Source organism: Sphaerodactylus townsendi, linkage group LG01, assembly GCF_021028975.2.
Source record: "Sphaerodactylus townsendi isolate TG3544 linkage group LG01, MPM_Stown_v2.3, whole genome shotgun sequence".
NCBI lineage: Eukaryota > Metazoa > Chordata > Lepidosauria > Squamata > Sphaerodactylidae > Sphaerodactylus > Sphaerodactylus townsendi.
Genome location: NC_059425.1, coordinates 88475060 through 88498103, shown reverse-complemented (window position 1 = coordinate 88498103; position 23044 = coordinate 88475060). Strand labels below are relative to the sequence as shown.

Here is a 23044-nt window from a genome sequence, read left to right as displayed (position 1 = left end):
CAGGGTAGGGGAGATCACAAGCAGAAGCTAAGACCCTGTCAACATTAAAACACAGCAAGCTAGGTAAGATGCAACATATTAGTTACAATGATCAGATCAGCCCTGTGTCATAGAACTGTTGATTCCAGATCTGAGATCTCTTGGAGAAAGAATGAAGCAGCCACACATTTCCCCTGAAACAACCTCTTCCCAATCAGCTGCTATAGCCTATTAGCCCCAGATGGGGGGGAGAATACAGGTAACCCCACCCTTTTATGTATCTTTTAAAAATCAGAACTAGAGTGCAGGGGGTCAAGGGTGTTAAACCTTGCCCTATCCTGTATCTTGCTTTGAGGACTGATGTCTTTTTTTTCTGTTCAGGAAGCCAGATGTGATGGGAGACAAACGAGTAAGGCATCAGAGAAGGCATTACTTAACTTCCTTCACACCTAAAGGAGGAGAGTGCTTCCTCCTGTCCATTTGAACCAGGTGAGAGACTGTCCATTGGATGAGTAGTTCTGTCCATCAACATGTCACCCCCTCTAACTGAAGTTATAACTGGAAATATAACTATTGGTTTCTTCCCAATACCAACTTCCTGATAGATTCTTTGGATCCGATGTTAAAGAATCTGACAATTTTTGTAAAAGGATCCCACAACAAACGCTACATTTTTTGCACACATACATCTGAACCCCGCATTTGTACTTGAAGTCGCTAAATGCAGATGAGTTACCTGTTCACATCAGTTATACTTTTTGTGCATTCTTTATTGTGAATCTTACATCCACTTTAGCTAGAATGCACCCCCATCATCTTTCCAACAAAGGTTGCAAGATACAATTTAAAACTCTACTCTGGTTGCTATCTTGCATTCACACATGCATGCAAATAGTGCTAGAGAGACTTGACAATTTTAACGGCATGTGGAAGAAGAAAAGGCAATCATTTTTCATACTTAACACTAAAACTTCTTTCATCTCATCCCAAATTTTTCCCATGCTTGTTTTAATGTTATTAAAGTGGTTTAGAAAGCACAGAATGTGCATTTGAGTTACAGGTGAAACAGAAATGCAAACGCTTGGGCATTTTATGATTTAAATAGTTCAGAACCCAAGGAACAAAACAAGTTTGAAAAATTCCTTCCAAAAGAAAAAGATACTTGTAATTTCAACTGCTTTCATGTGGACATCCTACAAACAGTGGCTTGTGGCTGTTCAACTCTTGTATATGTAATAAAACCATTGTGGGTTTTCTTAAATATTTATTTAAACCACATTGGTAGCTATTGTATTTGGTAAGGAAAAGAACTATTTACTCTTTTCTGCTTTTACTCTTTTCTGCTTTTGACACAAAACAAAACTGACCAGATTTTTGCTCAAAACAAGGAAAACTGGATTAGAACAACAAAAGGACCAACCATTCATTGCTTACAGAATAATGTGAAGTCATAGGATATGTTAACCAATGGCATGTGATGGAGCTGATCTTGCACTGGTTTCAATCTGTAGTGGTTGTCATGACATAAAGCCCATGTTTTCTTGGAACATTTCACTCCTGGGCATACCTTGATTCTTTTCTTGATCTTTTCTTTTCTTGGTTCTTTTCTTGATCTAGAGCATTGGCTATAATTTGGAGCTAAAAACCATATAATAGTGCAGAATTTCAATAGTAAATTATGTGGCCACTTTAAATCTGGTCTCAGTAAAGGAAAAGAACCTGTGGGCTTTTGCACTTGTGATGTGTCTTGACTAAGATGGGTGCCAAGCAGGCATGTGCATTTAGTGCATAAAGAGCAGCAGTGGCGTAGGAGGTTAAGAGCTCATGTATCTAATCTGGAGGAACCGGGTTTGATTCCCAGCTCTGCCGCCTGAGCTGTGGAGGCTTATCTGGGGAATTCAGATTAGCCTGTACACTCCCACTCACGCCAGCTGGGTGACCTTGGGCTAGTCACAGCTTCTCGGAGCTCTCTCAGCCCCACCTACCTCACAGGGTGTTTGTTGTGAGGGGGAAGGGCAAGGAGATTGTAAGCCCCTTTGAGTCTCCTGCAGGAGAGAAAGGGGGGATAAAAATCCAAACTCTTCTACTCTTCTTCTAGTTAGCAAGCCAGAACAATGCCCAGCTGAGCTACCAGAGTCTGGATTACCAACAAAGTCTCTGTAACTGTTTGGCACAGTTGGCACCCCAGTCTACATGAGGCATTGTAAGAGAACAAAGATCAATTCTATTGCCTCACCAGAGTCTTGGATTGCCAACAGCTGGCGAGAACATCCTGCCCCATAATAGAGGCTTAATAGGATGTTATTATGTCTTTTTATTTTAATAACATTATTTATAGTCTGCCTTTCTCATTGAGACTCAAGGTGGATTACACGGTGTAAGTTAAATTCAATCGATGGGATGGGGCATCCAATAAAGGAGGTGATAGGGCTTGGACCACAGAAATCTGAAAACAAGTAGAAATCTAACACAGATGAAACAAACCTTAAATAAAGCATAAGCATTTGAACAAGAAAATTTAAATGGTGTTGTACTACACTGGAAGATATTTACCTCTATGCCATGAAAAGCTTCATCTCTCCCTTTCCTCACATTATATCTATTAAAAGGACATGACCTTTTTTTGAGGTTGTTTGCAATCTTACCAGCACCACAACTAGGTCTGCAGTCTTCAGTTCCAAGTATAAGTATTTAGACTATTATTTGCCAATAATATCCAGGGTCAGCGGATAAAATAAAGTTGTTCCCATTCTCTAGGAACCATCAGAGCTTGCACCCTGATCCTATGCTTGTTACCAGCTGGTAATAAATCCCACTTCAAGACAAGAATGTGCAGGTTTTCAGCTCTGGAATCTGCAAGGGCTGAATGCTTGGACTGAGCCATAGAAATGTGTGAGTAAACCGACTGACCTGATAATGCACAGAGTGTTTTAGCTTTAATAATGAGGATGTAATCCTAAGCAGATCTATTCAGAAATAAGTCCCATTTTAGCCAGTGGGGCTTACTCCCAGGAAAGTGTTTTCAGGATTGCGCTGAATCATTTTTAGTAACCTGAATGTATCTCAGTTGGTGCTAGTAGTCTAGGGTTTATATGGGCTGCATCTGGGCACTATATAGCAATCCACATGCGAAACTAAAATTCGTGAGGAATAGGTCACAGTTTATTTAAAAAATATTTGTTATGCAACCTTTGTCAATTGTTTTATGGCAAATCCCCACCACTGTGAATTGCTTTATTGTGACTATTCTCATTTAAGAATTTAAAAAGTAGGGAAAAATAGACTTCCTTCTTTCTGAATCATACTGCTGCAAGACAGTTTGACAAGTAGTAAATAATTTCATTCCTAACTATGCTTACTGCCCTCTCCTGAAGTACTTGAAAGCAAATCCCACAGAATCCAATATAGCTATATTCAAAAATGTGTGCTTAGGAGCCACATTTTGCTGTTTTGTTTTCTATCTTTGTGCTTTAAATCTCTCCAGCCTCAAAGATATTCTTTTTAAAAAAGTTTTTTGATACCTTCTTTAAAAAAAATTAAAGCCACTCCTTTGCAGAAGGTGATTATGGAAAGAAAGGTTTGGGGATGAGGCGGATCCCCTCTTTTGGAGCAGGCACTCTTTTTTCTGTGAGCATCTGCCTGGGGGAGAACAGATGTGGGCACCTGCGGTGACAGGCTGCATATGTTCCATCCTATTCACAGGCATTCAGACGTGGCTACAATAGTAAGCCTTTGTGTATGCAAAGTCACTAAATATATTAATCTGTGTTCCCCAGAGCACTGCTCTGTTTAATTTTTTCACAAGCAATAACATCTGATCTAATCCTCCAATTGGCTCCCCATCGTGCCTCCTTCCCACCCCCCAAAATATGTGCAGTTATTCAAGCTTCCACCTGTTGCCTATCGGATTGAAGGAGGTTATGTGATCATCAGGGAACTTCAGAGAGGAACTCATCCCTCAAGTGTGTAGTGCTTGTGAGAGAGATGACCCAAAGAAGGTATTTTTAAAACGCAGCATCATATGTAATACACTGTGGAAGAAAAAGCCATGATGTCCCTCCACACAAAACTCCTGCAAGGCCAGGAGAACAATGGTAAGGGAACAAAACACAGCCAGGACTGCACCGTTTTTGCCTTTTGCAAACGATCACGAAAGTTCCCATGTGAGGCTTTGTTTATTAAACTCTAGTGGTTATTAGAAACACCGGTCAATAGGCCAAGCAGCCAAAAGGTAACATAAATCTCAGATGTAAGACTTAGATTTTGGGAACAATTTTGTTGCAAGACTCTTTTCTCTTATCGTTGCTTCTTCTGTTTTGATTTGTTTTCAGCCACAATACGTCCTTTAGTCCCATTGTAGCAGGCACAATGCTCATGGATATCAGGCTGTGAATGAAGACAGAAGCAGTTTAAACAAACCAGCCTCTTTCTTTCCTCTCTGTCCATTGTAATATGAATGAGTCTTCTGCATTCTGCTGCTAGGAAACCATCTTTTTAAAGCCTAGGTCCAAGAAAGGGACACAGAGAAAAAAAAACCCTGATAAAAAGCAAAAATTGGGGGAAGGCATGGAAAAGGTGGGGGTCATTTAAACTAATATTTAAAAAACAGTTTTAAAATGGCAACAATTGGGGAAAGTGTTTGGTTTTGCAACACTTCCCTTTTGATATTGGTCTTTGTGAATAACATAAGAAAAATATATATTAAAAAATTGAAACTAGTTTCATGCATCTGATGTAAGAAACTTTTCAGCATTTATGGACTTTAAAACTACAAAGTACAGTTGCAGGCAGTATTCCTTTTAAGGAGGGAGAAAAGACAAATCTTTCCAACGGGAAGTCACCCTGGCTATGGAAATCAGAGAAAGCAATCGAAGACAAATCCATTGGGAAACGTTAGATATGAAACATATTAGAAGATGCGAAAATTGTATGGAAAAGCACAAGAATACGGCGGAGTTCGAATGCAAAACAGACACCTGGGAGATTGTTTGGTTGCTGTTTCAAGTGAAAAATTCACGCGCAGAGAGATGCTTGAGATAATTATTTCTACGCTTGGTGGAGGAGATTTAAAACTCGTGTATGAAAGACATGACTATAGAGAAAGGGGGCCGGGGCCGCGCCCTTTTCTCTTCTCCCCCTGGCGCCGTTTGTTCTCCTTATCTGCACAGCAGCTCTGGCCTGAGGGCGCCTGCAAGGAGGCACCGGCAGCTGGTGGGGTGGTCACGTGCCCAAGCCGGCACTTTCTTGGACCGGGAAGAGCCATAGAAAAAGAAAGACGCCGAAAAAGACCTCGTGAGCATGGAGCGCGTGCGCAATTTCGCTTTCCCTCGGCGCCCCTCCCGGCGGGGTCGTGGCAAAGAGATATTGAAAAAAAATCTATTCCGTACAGACCTCTCACTTCCGGTTGCAATTGCGCTATTCTGTGCGCTGAGCAGAAACGGTGGCGCTCTATAGAACTCAGTGCAAAATTTTAAATAAAACAGGAGCCTCAGAGGTTCCTTTTGGCTGCTGCATTTTGAAAAAATGACACTCAATGGGGGAAAAAAAATCCAACGAATTCATTTAAAATCTTTACTTCTCACATTTCCATGTGTCAGATAATGCTGTTCAAAACACCACAACTTCTCCTAACAAAAGTAAAAGCCACGTTAATTTCCTGTCAACAGTAGCTTATCTTGCTTCCTCGTATTCATATGATCCACTCTTCCTCCAATGAACTCAGGGATTGAGAAAATGGTGGTTGAAAGAAAGTTAGTCAAGAAATTTGCATTTGAATCTGGGTCTTCCTAGTCTAGTTCGACACTGCCCATTCACTGAAATTATATCAATAGCTTTTGGAAAAACGTTGTGGGGATCCAAAGAAGGAAAACACATCCAGGACAGAAAAAGGAAAACTTGGGTTCAATGGTGGGATTTAAAGGATTTAACAACTGGTTCCGGTGGTGAGATTCGAATAATTTAACAATTGGTTGTATACAAGCACAATTTTAACAACCGGTTCTGACGAAGTGGTGCGAACCTGCTGAATCCCACCACTGCTGGGTTATTCAGCATATGTCTATGTTTAACTCACAATAACTGTTACCAAGCATCTTAGAAATAACATGGTTTCTTGGTAGAATTTAAAGCAACATTTATTTCAAGCTTTTCTCCCAATGGGAACCTAAAGCCATTGACAACAATGTTCTCCCCTTCTTGATAGAAAATGGCTGATTGGGGCCGGATTAAGACCTTTAGAGGCCCTAAGCACTGAGAAGTTTGTGATAGCCCCATTTACTGTATATGTAATTCAAAATAAAAAATAGTAAACTGTATTTTATATATATATAGATACACAGCTTAAAGATACCCAGCTTTTTAACTTACCCAAATCAAATATGCAAAATAATGTTTACTGTCACTGACTTATAACTTCATTTATACTACAAAAAGTTTTTAAATTGCAAAGTCTTTGACCATATCCTCAAAATTAATCAGACGTAACAAACTTGAGTCAATACTTAGCAGAGTGAAGGAGGAAAAAACACCCCTCTATGGGTTCCTCTTTACTTGAGGCCTAAGCATGTGCTTATTTTGCTTAATTGGTTAATCCAGGGCTGGTCCATCCAGTTTCCTTGGCAGTAGGATAAGGGATTTGAACCGAGGTCTCCAAGATTCTCAACAGTTTAATTCCGTGGTGGTGAACCTTTGAGGCTACAGTTTTGTGGGTCCATAACTTTGGATCCCCTGAACCAAACTTCACCAAACCTGGGTGGTATCATTAGGAGAGTCTCCTAAAGATACCCTGAAAGTTTGGTGCTACTAGCTTAACAATTGCACCCCTGAAAGCAGGCACCCCCAAATTTCCCCAGATTTTCCTTTTAAATCCCCCCCTTTGGCATGGATTTAAAGGGAGAATCTGAGGTCCCCAGTTTAAACATTGAAAGTGATGCTGTTTCAGGGTGGGGGAGAATCAACCCCAAAATAGCATCACTTTCAATGTTGTTTAATCTGGAAACCCCAGATTCTCCCTTTAAGGTGGATTTAAAAGGAGAATCTGGGCTCCCTAGTTTAAACATCATTGAAAATGATGCTGTTTGGGAGTGGATTCCAGTATCACTTGTTTAAACTAGGGAGCCCAGATTCTCCTTTTAAATCCACCTTAAAGGGAGGATCTGGGGTTCCCAGTTTAAATAACATTGAAAGTGATGCTGTTTCCCCCAATTGGGGGGACTGGATACGACACCATAAAATGTTTTCATAGCAGTAATAAAACATTTTGAAAGCATTTTGAAAATGTTTTCAAAAAAATTATTTCTGCTGTGTGGCATGGCCTATTGCTGTGTTCAGATTTGTGAGTTTGGGACATGTTCTATAATGTGATGGTCACTTTGAAACAACCTGGTGTAAAAAATCATTGTTTAGTCACAGTGGGGGAGGGCGGCTACCCATGGGTGTGTGCGTGCGTGTGTGTGTGTGCCAAACTCCAGTTTGCCTAGATACGCCACTGGGTGTAGCTACAAGGCGGCCTGGGGGGTGCACGTTGCACCGGGCATGTGCCTGGGGTGAGGGGGGGCATCAAACTCAGGTTTTACCCAGGGCTCCAGTTTGCCTAGTTACACCACTGCCCCCGCAAGTACACTGCTGTGCTTTAAAACCTGTCAGGCAGCTGTTCAATAAGAGAAGACTCCTCAGCACATTTCCATATTCTGCGCGTCATTTAAAGCACTACCTGAAGTGTCATCATTATCTAGTTTATTTTTTAATACAAAAGCCGTGGTTCTTTCAAGCCGTTGCCATGAAAGGGAGGGAAACCCCATCTTGTTTCCTTTTTTGAATTTTCATGCTAATTCCCATGCAGCCCCGCACATGGATGCCACAAACGGCAGCCGGGAGCCGGAAGTTTTGGTAGAAAACCGAGATAACGCTCTTTATGACGTTATGGGACGCGAACCGGAGCGACTGTTCCAGCGGGTTAGTTAGTGCATGGGCGCGTGAGAAGGTGGTGGGGTGGAAGTAACTCTTGCGGGCTTCGCTCTTTAAACGGACAGACACCGAGGCTGATCTTAGGACTTCAACTCGCTTTCACGCTCAGTGTGCCTGATAGGCGAGGGAAGTGGGTTGCATCCATGCAACCCACTTTTCTCGCCTATCAGACACACGGAGCGTGAAGGGAAGAGGCAGTACAACCAATAAATCACCTGTTGAACGATTTCGTTCCTTAATCTGATTATTTGAACTAGGCGCGACGTGGATTTGCCAACAACCAGGGTTGCTAACAGGCCTGGAGAACAATGACTTCTCCTTTTAAAAGACGCTCGGGCGAAATGTTTAATAGCGCGGTGGTAAATGACATCTCGCTAACTTCTGTTGAAGAATTGGGGCATTATTTGTTGCAGCTTGTTCGCCCTTTAGACCCCCGAGGAAGACTCAGTTTCACCTTTCATCCCGCTCTCGGCTTAGTATCTCCCTGGCCTCCCCTTTTCTTGCAAATGTTTTATTCCTCATCTGGTGTTAAAATGAGTTAGGGCTGATAGTGACATAGGTGTTGGCTGAAGGTATACCTTCCAGTCCTTCAACATGGCATATGCAACATTGTATGCTATGCTATTTCTGTGAACTGTGATACTGTCATTGGCGTTTTGTTTAGGATACTTTTGCGCTGCCTCTTCAAAGACCTTGCTCCAGGTGGATTAGAGTTAAAATGCAGCAGTGTAGAGAAGTCATTGAAAACAAGCGTATGGACATAAGCAGCATAAACACTATCTATAAAACAAGTAGACCATGAAAAGCTGGTAAGGTGAAACCTTAAATTAAATGCCTGGATAAAAAAGTGTGGTTTGGCCTGGCACTGAAAAGAAAGTAAAGTAGACACCAGGCGAGCCTCAAGGAGGAGAGTGTTCCAGAGGCAGCCTTTATAGCAGTGGTTCTCAACCTTCCTAATGCTGCGATCCTTTAATACAGTTCCTCATGTTGTGGTGACCCCCAACCCTAACATCTATCCATTTTACAGATGGAGAACACTGATGCAGAGAGTCTTAGGCGACCCCTGTGAAAGGGTTGTTCGATCCCCAAAGGGGTCACGACCCACAAGTTGAGAATTGCTGCTTTATAGGCTGTGTCAGATCTCCAAAAAAAAAAAAACTGGAAGAAAAGTGGGAGAGACTCAGTACCACCCTAAGAACACTTTCCTGGGTGCAAGGCCAATTGAGTAGACATCAGTAGGACTCCTGTGAGGTGACAGTGAAGGCTGCTAAAAAGACATATTATGTAGCCTTCCTTGCATCTGCTATCTCCTGCCCAGCACAATTGTTTAGTGTAATCAGGTCTTTAACTTCCCTCTCCAAGGGATCCCGAAATGTTAGTGATTCAGCAATCAACTGTGAGTCTTTTGTGAGCTACTACTTTGCAGATAAAATCTTGCTGCTCTGCCAGGATTTCCCTCCCAATGTTGATATAGTGAGTGAACTGGAGGCCCTTCGGCTGTCTTCAGGCCCAGTGTTGTGCCAATTCAGCTGACAGGTCCTGGCTGCTGTGAAGCCAGCTGCTTGCCTCTTAGACCCATTCTCACCATGGCTGGTTAAAGCCAGCAATGATGGGATGTGAGGCCCATGATGGACGTTATTAATCTGTTCCTAAATTTGGGGGTCTTTCCAGGAGGATTTAAAGAGGCAGTGGTGAGGGCACTTTTTAAAAAAAGCATCTCTGGATTTTACTGATCCATCCAAGTATTGCCCAGTGTCTAATATTTTATTCCTGGGTAAGGTAGTTGAGAGAGCAGTAACAGAGGATATATCACTCTAGAGCAATTTCAATCTGGCTTCCAACCTGTTTATGGGACAGAGATTGAGGTGGGTAAACATTGCTGTTATAACTTAAATTGGCAGCAGTGTTTGACACAGTTGATTACAATCTGATTTTATTATTTATTTTGGTCTACCGCTCTACCCCCAAAGGACTCTGAAGGGTGTCACCCACCACCTTCAGTGGCTCGCCTCATTTCTCTAAGATCAGGGACAGGGTTGTTCAAGGGGAGAGGGTGTCACCATGATAATCTTTGGAATGTGGAGTCCCTTAGGGGACAATCCTCTCCCCAATATTATTTAACATCCATGTTCACCCAGTCATCCAACTAGTCTTGAGTTTCAGGCTGAGTCGTCATCAGTATGCAGATGACACTCAGCTGTATGTGCTGATGGGCAGATGAACGGATACCACCCAGATATTTTGACCATATGTCTGGAGGCTATGGTGACATGGTGGAGACAGAGTTGGGTGAAATTGAATCTATCAAAGATGGAAGTTCTGTGGCTGAGCCAGAAGGATTTGGATTTGGGACATCAGCTCCTGACTCTTGACAATTAACACCAGCATCGACCATCAGGAGCCTAGCTGTGATCTGAGATGCCCTTCTTTCAAAGGAGGATCAGGTCACAAATGCAGCCAGAGTGGCTTACCATTATTGTACAAGGTTTAAAGGGAGCTACCTAGAAATTTTAATAAACTGGGTTTAAATATAATTAAAGTATAAATTTCTATATAATATGTTTTTAAACTGTGGAATTTTGCTGAGCCTGATCTTGATCAGGAAAGGGCAGAGTAGAAACCAAACTGATGATGATAAAATACTTCTTACTCCTGTACCTAGATTTTCAGGTTAAATTACATCAGGCATATCTGTGCATTTATTTTATTTAGCAAAATTTTATGCAGCCTCTCCAGGAAACCTGCCTGAGGTGGCTTACAACATAAAACTGAATAACAAAACATTAACAGTTATTAATTAAAATCCAGCATTAGAAGCCCAGCATAAAAATTTAGAAAAAAATACCTTAAAGAGACATATAAAAACTTAGGAAGGGCATTAGAAACAGTCTTGAAAACATAACATACTATCAGCTCTCTTTTTTCAGTTTAAACATTTAGGGTTGCCAGCCTCCTTACAGCACTGTAGATCAACTAGCATTACGACTGATCTCCAGATAGCAGAGACCAGTTCTTCTAGAGAAAATGGCTAGTTTGGATAGTGGACCCTGTGGCAATTTACCCAGTTAAAGTCCCTCCCCTCTCCAAATCTTGCTCTCCCTAGCCCGGCCCCCTCCCATCCCCCAATTTCTAGAAATCTCCCATCCTAGAACTGGCAGCCTAATCAGTGGGCTTACAGTGGAATAATTATGCATAGAATTATTCTGTTATCAGGCCTTGTAGTTGTTGCTTTCTTACTAGAGAGTGAATATAACACCTCAAGTTACTTTGTAATTCAAAATGTGAGAAATAAGCAGAGTACAAAATACACACTAACTTAATTAAAATGTGCAGCAAATTTATTTACTTTGTGTTAGAAATGAGAAAAGTTTATTGTAAAGTACAGAAGTTTGGATTTTAAAGTCATCTTTGATTTTTTTGCAAACTTTTAAAAAAAGGTTTAATTTGTTATGAAAAACTTGCAAAATGATGATAATCAAAATGAAAACATTGGTGGGACATAATAGGGCTGACTAAAAACAGATTGTTAATGATGTATGTGAATATCCAAATAAATCCACAATTCTGAGCCCTTCGGGGGAGGGCGGTATAGAAATATAACCAATAAATAAATAAATAAATAAATTCAGACCAAATATACAGGATATTTAAGATTTGCTTCCTGTCAGTAAAAGGCATCTTTTTATTTAATCGCAAAGTCTGGTGTTGCTATATTTCATTGTGTTGTATTAACTTGCTTTCTGCTTTTGAACAGTTATTTGTTTAGCTATTTTCAGAACTTGTAAAACCCAGAACTTTAGCATTTTGAAGTTGTTCCAAGGGTGAAGAAATGTACCTCAGTACTGAGGGATGTGTCAATTTCACGTGTGCACATAGGGTCAGAATTGTGGGTTATACCAATTCTGTCAAAGGCCTTCTCCACATCTAGCAATACAATCAAAGGCAAAGCCACATTCCTCTGCTAGCTGTCATAATGATCAGCAAGTGATTTGTGTTTTAAAAATTCTGGAATGCCTTTAAATGTTGATTAGTAGGTATTTTAATTAGTCTGTTTCCCCATATATAGTTTGAAAGCAGAATTATTTTTCTCCTTTGCATATAAACAATAAATTTATTTTTGAAAATGTGCTGTACATGTCTGCAGAATGCACAATTATTATCTAATGCTGTAAATTGTATTGCATCGGAAACTTTCCTAGTATATTTTATGAATAACTAAACTCTGGTATTTAAAAATATTTCAGTCGTTCCAAAAGAAAAAAAAATACTAATTAGGGATTTTTTCTAGTCCTCCCTGAAATTTCTGTTTTTTTCTGTTGGCAGAATTGAAAAGGAAGTCATGAGAAAAAGAATCCATTTTCCCTCCACTTTTTCCCTTCAAACCCTAGAATTTCATCTCTGTGCTTATGAACTGTATGCGAAGATGTGTTCCTGAAAGAAAGGTATGATGGTATACTCCCACCCCTTTCAATATGTGTTTCAGTTATGCATGAAATAAAAATGTACCAGTATACATTTTCTGTTTTTTTATTATGGCTCTGTCCCTTGCTGCCCTCTGTTGTGTAAATATGAATGCTGGGGAAGATATTATTGTTGATTTTCCACATTTATTAATTTAAAAGAGGGGAGGGAAAACACGTCACCTCCCCAGCCATCCCTGACACCCCTCCCCCCACTGGCTTTGTGATCAGGTTGAGGTTCCAATCTCATATTGTGTTGAGGGTTTGGGTTTTAAGTCTCAGTGTTTGAGCAAATAACAGAATAATCATCTGTGGATAGGATGGGGGCAGGGCAGATACAGCCTAGATTATTTGAGGGAAATTACTTGCAATAATTTGCCCATGAGTGCTTGCAACTTTTATTGCAATTGAGCAGTTTGAGGTGGGCATCATAGTTCCCCCAAGGTACAATATATAGCACCTTGTCTCACCGGAAAATGAAATATTCATGAAACAGCAAAGCTGTCTTCATGGAAAACAGTCAGACTGTAGTGCAAATGTTTAAAAAACCAAATGTGCTCTTATTGCACAAAACCATTAAAAATAGAAAAATAGTTTCCAAAATAGAAAGGGTGTGTTTCAGTTCAACAGAACCACTCTGAAACCTCCAAGTTGTCTTACTATCATTGTTCTCAGGATTGTTTGTTTTATTATTTTTGGGTTTATATTTTTGTTTTTAGATTCTGAAGGAACTAAGCTTACATCGAGCTCAAGTATGGGTGTAAAAGGCTTGCATTGGTTTGTGACCAACGCCTGTCCAGGTGTGTGTGTGGTAGTAAATCTGAAAGAAATGGCAGAAAATCACCACAGCATTCATCCTGGATCTCCTCCTGTCATTGTGGTAGATGCCATGTCCTGTCTTCGACATTGGTACACACCACAATCCTGGGTGTGTGGTGGCCAGTGGCGAGAATATATTTCTAGCCTGGATAAGTTCATAAATACCTTTACTGCAGCAGGTATCAGGCTGGTGTTCTACTTTGATGGACTGGTGGAACAGAAGAAACGAGATGAGTGGGTAAAACGGAGACTGAGAAATAACAGAGAAATAGCCAAGATCTTCCAGTTCATCAAGTCTAATAAGCAGCAGCCTGGGAGACAAATGTTCTTCATTCCATCTGCTTTGGCTACTTTTACACGCTTTGCCTTGAAGTCCCTTGGTCAAGAGGTCATATGTTCATTGCAAGAGGCAGACTATGAAGTGGCTGCTTATGGACTCCGTAACAATTGCTTGGGGATTCTTGGAGAAGATACAGACTACTTAATTTATGACACATCCCCATATTTTTCCATTAATAAACTGTGTTTGGATAGCCTGGAAACAGTTATGATCTCAAGGCAAAATCTCTGCAGCAGGTTGGGATTACATATAACAGACCTTCCACTCTTTGCCTGTCTCCTTGGAACAGATGTCATTCCTGACAATGCTATGGAAGGTTTCCGAAATCGGTGTGTAGCTTCATTCTGTTCTCAAAGCCGTAGCTATGATAAAAGGACTAATACAGTTCTGGCTGTAGCAAATTATATTTCCACAATTCAGCGTACATATAATAGTGTGATGGTTTTGGAAGAAATGTTACCTTTGGGATCAGACAAGGCTATACTTGCCAAAGGAATAGAGTCTTATATTCTGCCCGGGCAGCAGTCTCCATGGCTCCCTTGTGACTTTTCATATTCTCCAGAAGCATCAGCCAATCAAGATATACCTTTGTTTCTAGATCAAGAGATCTTTCAGGTAATTAATCTCTTCAAGTTCTTCTTCATATCATGTTCCTAGTCTCCTTGTAATATCAATTTTTTCACATTTCCCCCCACCAATTGCTTAAATAAATTCTGAAATCCCAAAATCGGAACTGAAGTAGCATGTAGTAGAATTGCAGACTCCAGAGTAGAGGTTAAAGTTTGCTTAATATGTTCTTGGAGATGTTTACCCAAACCTGCAGAGCTTTAGTATCTCCTGAAAGACTTGGAAGTAGTAATAAAAATAAAAAATATATAAGACTTCCTCAAGTCATGAGTAGTTCAGTGGGATTTGTTTTAGCTGGATGAGAATGGCACCAAGATATGACTTAGGTGATTCTTATTGTTATTTTGTATTAGAGGACTGTAGTTTTCTGGATTGTTTTATTTAACTGGTTGTGGTAATGTTAAGGAAGGATAGTCTGTACATTAAATACATGCATAGGATTGCAGACATTGGCCTAAGGAATTCTGTGTGACTTGAGCAGCCAAATTGTGAACTCCTTCAGCCTAAAATATTTATAATAGAGCTTTGTCTAAGGTTGCCATCACCTATCACTACTGTTTATGTTGACAATTTAGAAGCTGTCTCTCTAATAAGTAGGAAGTGTACTATGGACAGAGATTGTCCACTGACAAATTTCAGTGGGAGTGGCCTTCAGTTTCAAAAATGTGTTCGTTAAGAAAGAAGAATAGTTGGATTTATATCCCCCTTTCTCTCCAGTAAGGAGACTCAAAGGGGCTTACAATCTCCTTTGCCTCCCCCCCCCCACACATACACACACACCAAACACCCTGTGAGGTGGATGGGGCTGAGAGAGCTCCGAAGAACTGTGACTAGCCCAAGATCACCCAGCTGGCATGTGTTGGAGTGCACGAGCTAATCTGGTTCACCATATAAGCCTCCATAGCTCAAGTGGCAGAGCGGGAAATCAAACTGGGTTCTCCAGATTAGAGTGCACCTGTTCTTAACCACTACACCACGCTGGCTGTCAGGGCCTCCACTCCGCCGCCTTACCCAAAGAGCAACAGCAATTATATTTTTTTAAGTGAATGAGGTAGAAAAATGACATGGTGAATAGCTGGACTGTTCATAAATCACAAGGTTATCAGTTGCTTGGTGCTGTTGAGAGTTTTGTAATCGTAGACATCAGCTAAGGAGCCCTGGTTTATATCCCATGTGCAGCATGACCCAGATCATTGAATCAAGGTTGACTGAACTTTGACATTTCAGAGCCATGTTATTTGCTGTCTTGATAGAAACTTGCATGGCATATTGTGCAGTTCAGTGGTTTTATTCCCAAGAAAATTCACGTAAGATTCTAGCCATCATTGCATTGACTATATGGGAAAACATGCTTTCCACTGAGATGGACCTATTGCACCTTGGTCATTTATTGTTCATTATATGATTATTGTTCCCTATATTGCTTCAAGGCTTTTATCTTTGGATGTGAAATAATTTGTCCCTCTTTTTTATGTTAAATTGTTAGTAGTCTCCTGAATTCTTTAGGAAAGATTGGGCTGTAAATGAAAATAGCCAAATTAAACAATGCCTTTGTCCCCCTGTGAACAGATAGCCAAAGAACAACATGTGCAAAATGAAAGCTATATGGTATATAATGTCCTGAGTAGCGGAGAGGTTGACTGCAGCAACACACTGGAAGATGAATGTGATACTGAACTCCCTGGACAGGCGTGTATCTACTACTGTGCTCGTCAGCATATCTATTCTGTCCTGCTGGAATCTGGAAAAGGTAAGGACTGTCCTGGAACTTCAGACCAAATTAGTCAGTATGTTGGAAATCTGATCTCAGATCTGGCTGTTTAAGCTTCTAAAGACATTATTATCCTATCCCTACACATGCACATTTGATCAGGATCATGAGGCTGGGTGAGGAGGCAACTTTCCCCCTACGTCCCATGCCATGTACTTTTTGCCTTACCAGGAAAACATCTCTAGTGCAGGGCAAAAAGCTCTGCCAGGAGCCTGGTTTTATCAGGAACAGATATATTTAGCTCTCACCCAATCCCTCAGTCAGTCCAAATCTATCCCCCAACTGCTACTTATAGAAGTTTTTAAAAAAGAACTTTATTTCTGATCACAGATCTGCAATATTGTGACTGGTTTGGTTGTGTAACATTCAGTGCCATCCAAAGCAGAGTTGTGCTGAATAGAATAGAACTGATAGAAGGTAAAGTAGACTTGGAAGCAAAGAACACCAACTGGCCCATACATAGACTCTTCAAAAGATAACTGTGAATTGCAGAATCCAAGTTTGGTTGTTTCACATCTGTATGAAATTTAAGCCTTGATTCTGTGGGCCAATCTACATGTGATTAGTAAGGAGGAAACTGTTAGAAATCCTTTAAATTAGAATGGTATGCACATGAATGTGGCTTCATTTTTGAGCCTTTTAAGTAGATAACTGTTTTACAGTTCCCTAATAAAATACTCATGAAAGCTGTTAATGATCAAAACACAAAGCAAAATATTTATGCTTAGACTGGATTTTAAAAAAACACACAAAGCAACGTTCTGTTGTTTTAACAAAAATGCTTCCCCCTCCCCCCCTGGATGCAGTAACAATGACATATTTGAATGAAGTATTGTCCCCAAAATATTACTTAACTGTGGTGGAGGAACTTCGGTTCATGGGTCAACTTCTGCATGGTGTCTTGCCATTGAAGTACGTCCTCTGTGTTGGTGTCCATGCCTGTTTGCAGGGTATTGGTGGCAATGGCACTGGTGACGGTTTAATCTCAAAATGAGTCACCCTGGCACCCAATGTGTATGGACATTCCTCAACCACCCAGCTGCTTTGCACATTTCCAGCTTATCCAAAGCAGGACTTGCATGTGGCTCAGCCTTTTTCTTCCATGTTCCCTTCCTGTTTTACAGGTACTGTTTTCAAACATCTATCCATAGTGGAGTTTTTCTGTGTGGAGGCAGTAATATTTTTTTTGTATTTTGTGCATAGTTGTACTTTTAAACATTCCTAGAAACTGAATTCTTTTTCATTAGTGGCCCCTTCATTTTTCTAAGTGGCTCCTGGCATGCTTGGTATGACAGGAAAACATGATGAGATTCTAAGTCTTGTTAACATATGGGGCAAGAATTATTTCAGAAGCCTCACTAGAAAAGGGCAATCTCTCGAGATTCATTATTATTTGGGAGGATCCAGCTTCTGCAGACTGGTGAAAAATGTCACAACTATGAACAGAGAAATTTTCAAGCTTATTATCCTGTTGTCAGTTTACTTGCAGTAGTTGCACCAGGCCACTATAGTGCAAAATAGAATAGAATAGAATAGAATAGAATAGAATAGAATAGAATAGAATAGAATAGAATCTTTATTGGCCAAGTGTGATTGGACACACAAGGAATTTGTCTCCGGTGCATATGCTCTCAGTGTACATAAAAGAAAATACATTTGTCAAGAATCATAAGGTACAGCACTTAATGATTGTCATATAGGTCTAGTAAGCAATCAGGAAACAATCAATAGTAATAAAAACATAAAATGTAAAATCATAAAATAAAATGAAATGTCAGCACAGGCTATAGTCATACAGTCATAATTGGGAGGAGATGGGTAATAGGAACATCGATGAAAAAGTAGTGCAGTAATTATATAATAAATATATAATAAATAGTTTGACATTATCGAGGGAACTTTGTATTTGTTTAATAACAGGAGTGGATGGCATCTCGGGAAAAAAAACTGTTCTTATGTCTAGTTGTCTTGGTGTGCAGTGCTCTGTGTAGCTTGACGCTTTAGAGGGTAAGAGTTGAAACAGTTTATGTCCACAGGGATGCTAGGGGTCAGTAAATATTTTCACAGCCCTTTTTGACCCGCAGTATGCATACAGGTCCCTCAATGGAAGCGCAGGTTAGCAAGCAATTGTTTTTTCTGGGCAGTTCTGATTGCCCTTCCCTTCGAAGTTCTGTGTCGATCCCATTGTTGGGTTCGCAGAACCAAAACCACACAGTTATAGGAGGTGCAGATAACAGACTCAATGATTCCTCCTGGTAGAACCGTGATCAGCAGTCTCTCTTGGGCAGTTTGAGCTTCCTGAGTTGGCGAGAAAGGAACATTCTTTTGTTGTGCTTTTTAATGACATACTTTGATATTAGGTGTCCATTTTAGGGTCATGAGATATGATGGAGCCTAGGAAATTTAAAGGTCTCTACTAAGTTGATAATTGTGTTGTCTAGCCGGTATTGTGGAGAGGAGTGTAGGGATGGGAGGGTTTCTCCTGAAATCTACCACCATTTCTACGGTTTTAAGTGTGTTCAGTTCTAGATTGTCTCCAGTTCCGGCACCACGCAGGCTAGTTGTTCAACCTCCCGGCCTGTATGTAAGGTTTCCCCATCAAGCTATCTCGAATGAGACTCAATCACTGTTGTATCATCTGCAAATTTCAGTAAGTATTTTAACAGATGGATCATTTGGAGATGCAGTCATTGGTATATACAGGAGAGAAGAGAAGTGGTGGAAAGTAATGCGACAGTCTTAAATGGGGCCCTTCTGTGCTCATTTTACAGGTAAAAGTCTGATGTAACCTTTTTCCTAGCTTCACCTGCTGTTTCCTATCATCTGTTAGGAAGCTTGTGATCCACTTTACATACAAATATGCTCAGGTACTGCTAGCTGATTTAGTTTGGTTAGAAGAATACTATCAATACTGATAGTATTGAATGCTGAACTAAAGTCAACAAAGAGGGACCCTGTGCATAGGTTCAGCTTTGATGCATTCAAGATGCTGTAGGATATAGTGCAAAGCCATATTAACAGCATCATCTGCTTCCATCTATTTGCTCCTCGGGTATGCAAACTTGCGGTAAGGGGTCCAACAGTGTATCCGTGATGGTTTTCAAATGGTACATCACTAGCCTTTCAAAAGTTTTCATAACTACAGATGTTAGAGCAACTGTTCTGTAGTCGCTCAGTTCCTTGATGGAAGGCTTCTTCGGCACTGGGACGATAGTGGAGTGTTTGAAGCAGGAAGGAACATAGCACATCTCTAGTGATTTGTTAAAGATTTGGGTGAAGATGGGGGCCAATTGGACAGCACAGACTTTTAGGCAAGAAGGTGTTATCTTGTCTGGGCCTGGTGCTTTTCCAGGCTTCTGTCTGTGAAATAGATCTTGCACTTCCTTTCTGAGATCACCAGGGGTTGTAAACCCAATGAAATGGGTTCAGTTATAGGAAGTTTGGCTATTGTTGGTGCATCTGAGATAGAGGTTGTGGAGAAAGGTGACTGTAGATTGTTTTCAAACCTACAGTAGAACACGGTCAGGTCGCCCGCCAATTTCTGATTTCCTTCAGCTCGGGAAGGTTGTTTACAGTAACCGGTGATATGTGTGAGAGTTTTCCACATGTTGGCTGTTTCCGCTTGGTGAAACTGATTTTTAGCTTTTCAGAGTAGTTTCTTTTTGCTGCTCTGATCTCCTTTGTTAATACATTTCTGGCCTGATTGTACAGCATTCTATCACCCTTTCTGTAGGCCTCTTCTTTGGAACGACGTAACTGCTTAAGTTTAGCTGTGAACCAAGGTTTGTTGTTACTATATATACGCAAGTTCCTGGTTGGTATACAAAGATCTTCACAGAAGCTGACATATGATGTTACAGTATCTGTGAGTTCATCCAAATCTGCAGAGGTGTCTTTAAAAATATTCCAGTCTGTACAGTCAAGGCAAGCCTGCAGCTTTAACTTTGCCTCTTCAGTCCAAGTTCTCACTGATTTAGTTATTGGTTTTGTGGCTTTAAATCTTTGTTTGTAAGCAGGTACAAGGTGAATCATGCAATGATCAGAATGGCCTACAGCTGCTCGTGGTAAAGACCGATAAGCATCTTTCAGTGTTGTATAGCAATGGTCTAAGATATTCTTGCCTCTGGTGGGACAGTTGACATGCTGAAAGTATTTTGAAGTATCTGATGAAAGTACTATTGAAGGCTTTCATGGCCAGAGTCAACTGCTGCATGGATGTGGTCTATAATTTTTGCTCCTAACATTTCTCCCACATCTATGACTGGCATCTTCAGAGATATGTCACAGCGAGATGTGTTTCTCTCTATGGCACAGTGTAGAATGCTGTAGAGATAAATACATCTCGCTGTGCTATACCTTTGAAGATGTGAGCCGTTGATCTGGGTGAAATGCTACACCATCCGGAAAAACCACAACAGCCGTCTTATGAAACATCAACTTGTTTTCTTCTCCTCATAGGGGCAGAAAAACAGCAAAAACTGTATGTGAGATGAAGGAAAAGTTTCCTGTAAAGAAATGGTTCCAGTAAGCAAATTATATGAATTGCAAGTGGTATCAAAACCTCTTACTGACCATGTTCTATAACATCCTAGACAAGACTTAGGAACAAATTAGGAACAAGGCCTGACAGTAAGGGTTTCACTATTAATTAGTTCCTTGATTTATCTACCACCTTGAGGGTCCTAATTGGATGGGAAGGTGGGATAAAAATAGTTTAAATAATTTTTTAAAAAATAGTGAAGCATTTAAGCATGTTTCACACCTCTTTGGGCTGTGTGAAACATGCTGTTCCGATGCCTGACCTACAGGTCAAAACAGAGAATGTGGATAGGACATGATTTTGAAGGTCACACAGGCTGTGAAGTAGAGAAAATTCCACAGTGCAGAAGCCTACAATGACTTCTCAAAATGTTTGTGTGGACCTGTACGTAACAGGCCGTAATCTGGCAATGAGTTGAACTTCCTGTGTGTTTTTATATGACCTGTGTTTTGTGGCAATAAACAGTTTCACATGATTGGTGTAGTTCATTATGTTACCTCAGCCTTGTTCAGAGACCTTGTTGTTTTTAGAAGAAAATGAAATTAGGGGGGTTTGACCCTTCTGTTTTTCTGCTTGCAGCTACATGTTGGCAGTTATGTTGCTGTTTACTTTTAGCTTGCGCCATATGTATAGTTATTAGTTATTTTTACTATTTATATAAGGAATGGATGTTAGTAAAGAATAGGGGGGAGATGTTATTTTAGTTGGATATGTTGCTATTTTAAAGGCAATTTCATACATTTTGTATATGAGCATAAAACAAAACATTGGTTAATATTGTGTAGATGGATCCTATGGATGTTTTGCTGGTGGAAGTGGTTCTTTACCCACCTTCCCTCAGAAGTCCCTTAAAAAGGCATTGCCAGCAGTTGTAGGAACCTTGCAGATAAAAAGCCACATGAGTCCAGGGGACTGCAGTAAGGAAGAGATAGAGTTGCCAACACTGGGTTCAGTAACTCTAGATTTGAGGGTAGAGCCTGAGGAATATGGGGTTTGGGGAGTGCGGGGGACTTCAGGAGAACCAATCTACATTATTTGGAGATTAGTTATAATTCTCGGAGATCTCTACTTGGAGGCTGGCAAGCTTAGAAGAGGAATCAGGTGTAATCCCATGTATAATGTTATGTCTGAGGTATGCGTTTCTGTAAAAGATTTTGCAATAACTAAAAATCCCTGAGGACTGTTACAGTGCAGAGATTCAGCCTTCTAAATTCATTGATTTCAATGGACTTGATGGGGTGTAAATCTTTTTTTGACTGTAAATGAGCAGGCTGTTCCCAGCTTTGCATTCACCACACACATCTTTCCTTTAATGCAATCTTTGCAGTTTTTGTGACACTGCTATCTTGTAAAATATGAGTGCTTGATTTTTGTTTTCATTGATCTATTTCTCTGTTCTTTAGATTCCCATGGGGCTTATCCTGTAGTGAAGGAGTGGTTTGTGTGTGCTGGAAATTCCCTTCAGCAGCCAGATCTGGTGCAGCCCAAACAACTTCCAGGTAAAATCATCTCGTATTTAAATTTGAAGTCCATGTACCTGACAATATTTGTTGAAAATATGTCATATTTATTGTGATATTATTTGAGATATTTTGGCTTTTAAGACCTGGATAGCTCTGATAAATTAATTTATATAAAGGTATTTAATTATTATTTATTTTAGAAGTGTACCGTGTTAGTATGAGTTAAAAAGCCTTGAAGGAAGGGGAGGGAGGGGAGGGGTGGCACACAAGGGAAGGGGAGGGGGCCTGGCTTCTTGACAACCCTAGCGGAGGGAGGAAGGGGAAGGGAGGGGGGAGTGGCATGCAATGGAAGAGGAGGGAAGGAGGGGAGGGAGGGGTGGCATGCAAGGGAGGGGCCCAGAGGGGCCCACCGTCCCCTCCCCCTCCCTCCCTTCTCCTCCCTTGCATGCCACCCCTCACTCACTCACTCACACCCCTCCCTCACTCCTCTTCCCTTGCATGCCACTCTCCCTCTCCCTTCTCCTTCCTCCCTCCGCTACAGTGGGCCATATCAAGAGGCCGGGCCCCTCCCTCCCCTCCCTTGCATGCCACCCCTCCCTCCTTGTGCTTCCCCTCCCCTTCTTGTGCTTCCCCTGCCCCCTAGTGCTTCCAATCTTAAGCAGAAGTTGCACACTGACCAACCAAAAAAGTTTCTATCTTGATGTTAGGCCTGAAGAATTTAGACAATCAGTTTCCCCACATAGGACTGAATCTCAGTAACTAACTAGGTGTATATTGTATGTTCATTATACTTACCATACCTCAGACCTTCCATTTACTACAGTGCTGAAATATGCCTGTTTGCAGAATAATACAATTCCACTGGAATACTTTGTTGTAGCAAAACAGCTGTGACAACTGAAAGATTATAAATTAGAATGTGACATAAGCTTTAATGGGACAGAGCCTGCTTTGGCAGATGCATCCAATTGTCTTCAGTGTGACTATTATGTACATGCTTAAATTACATGACTGGATTGTCAGATGCATACTGATGTGCAAGTGTATACTGATGCATACTGATGTGCATACTGATGTGCA

General features: G+C 40.7%; 1 protein-coding gene across 3 annotated transcripts in view; it reads left to right on the top strand.

Annotated features, from left to right (window-relative positions):
• Positions 1–446: 446 nt before the first annotated feature.
• The window catches only part of FAM120B (family with sequence similarity 120B), a 58038-nt gene continuing 35440 nt past the window's right edge, over positions 447–23044 (top strand). For 2 of the 3 annotated variants that reach the window (XM_048486790.1, XM_048486774.1), the window contains exons 1-5: positions 7893–7932; positions 12268–12386; positions 13124–14178; positions 15760–15940; positions 21905–22000. In XM_048486790.1, the coding sequence (XP_048342747.1) occupies positions 13159–14178; positions 15760–15940; positions 21905–22000 (1297 nt within the window). In that variant the 5' untranslated portion in view covers positions 7893–7932; positions 12268–12386; positions 13124–13158. Of the gene's footprint in view, positions 469–7892; positions 7933–12267; positions 12387–13123; positions 14179–15759; positions 15941–21904; positions 22001–23044 lie in introns of those variants that run through there. The other variant, XM_048486782.1, reaches the window with a different exon arrangement.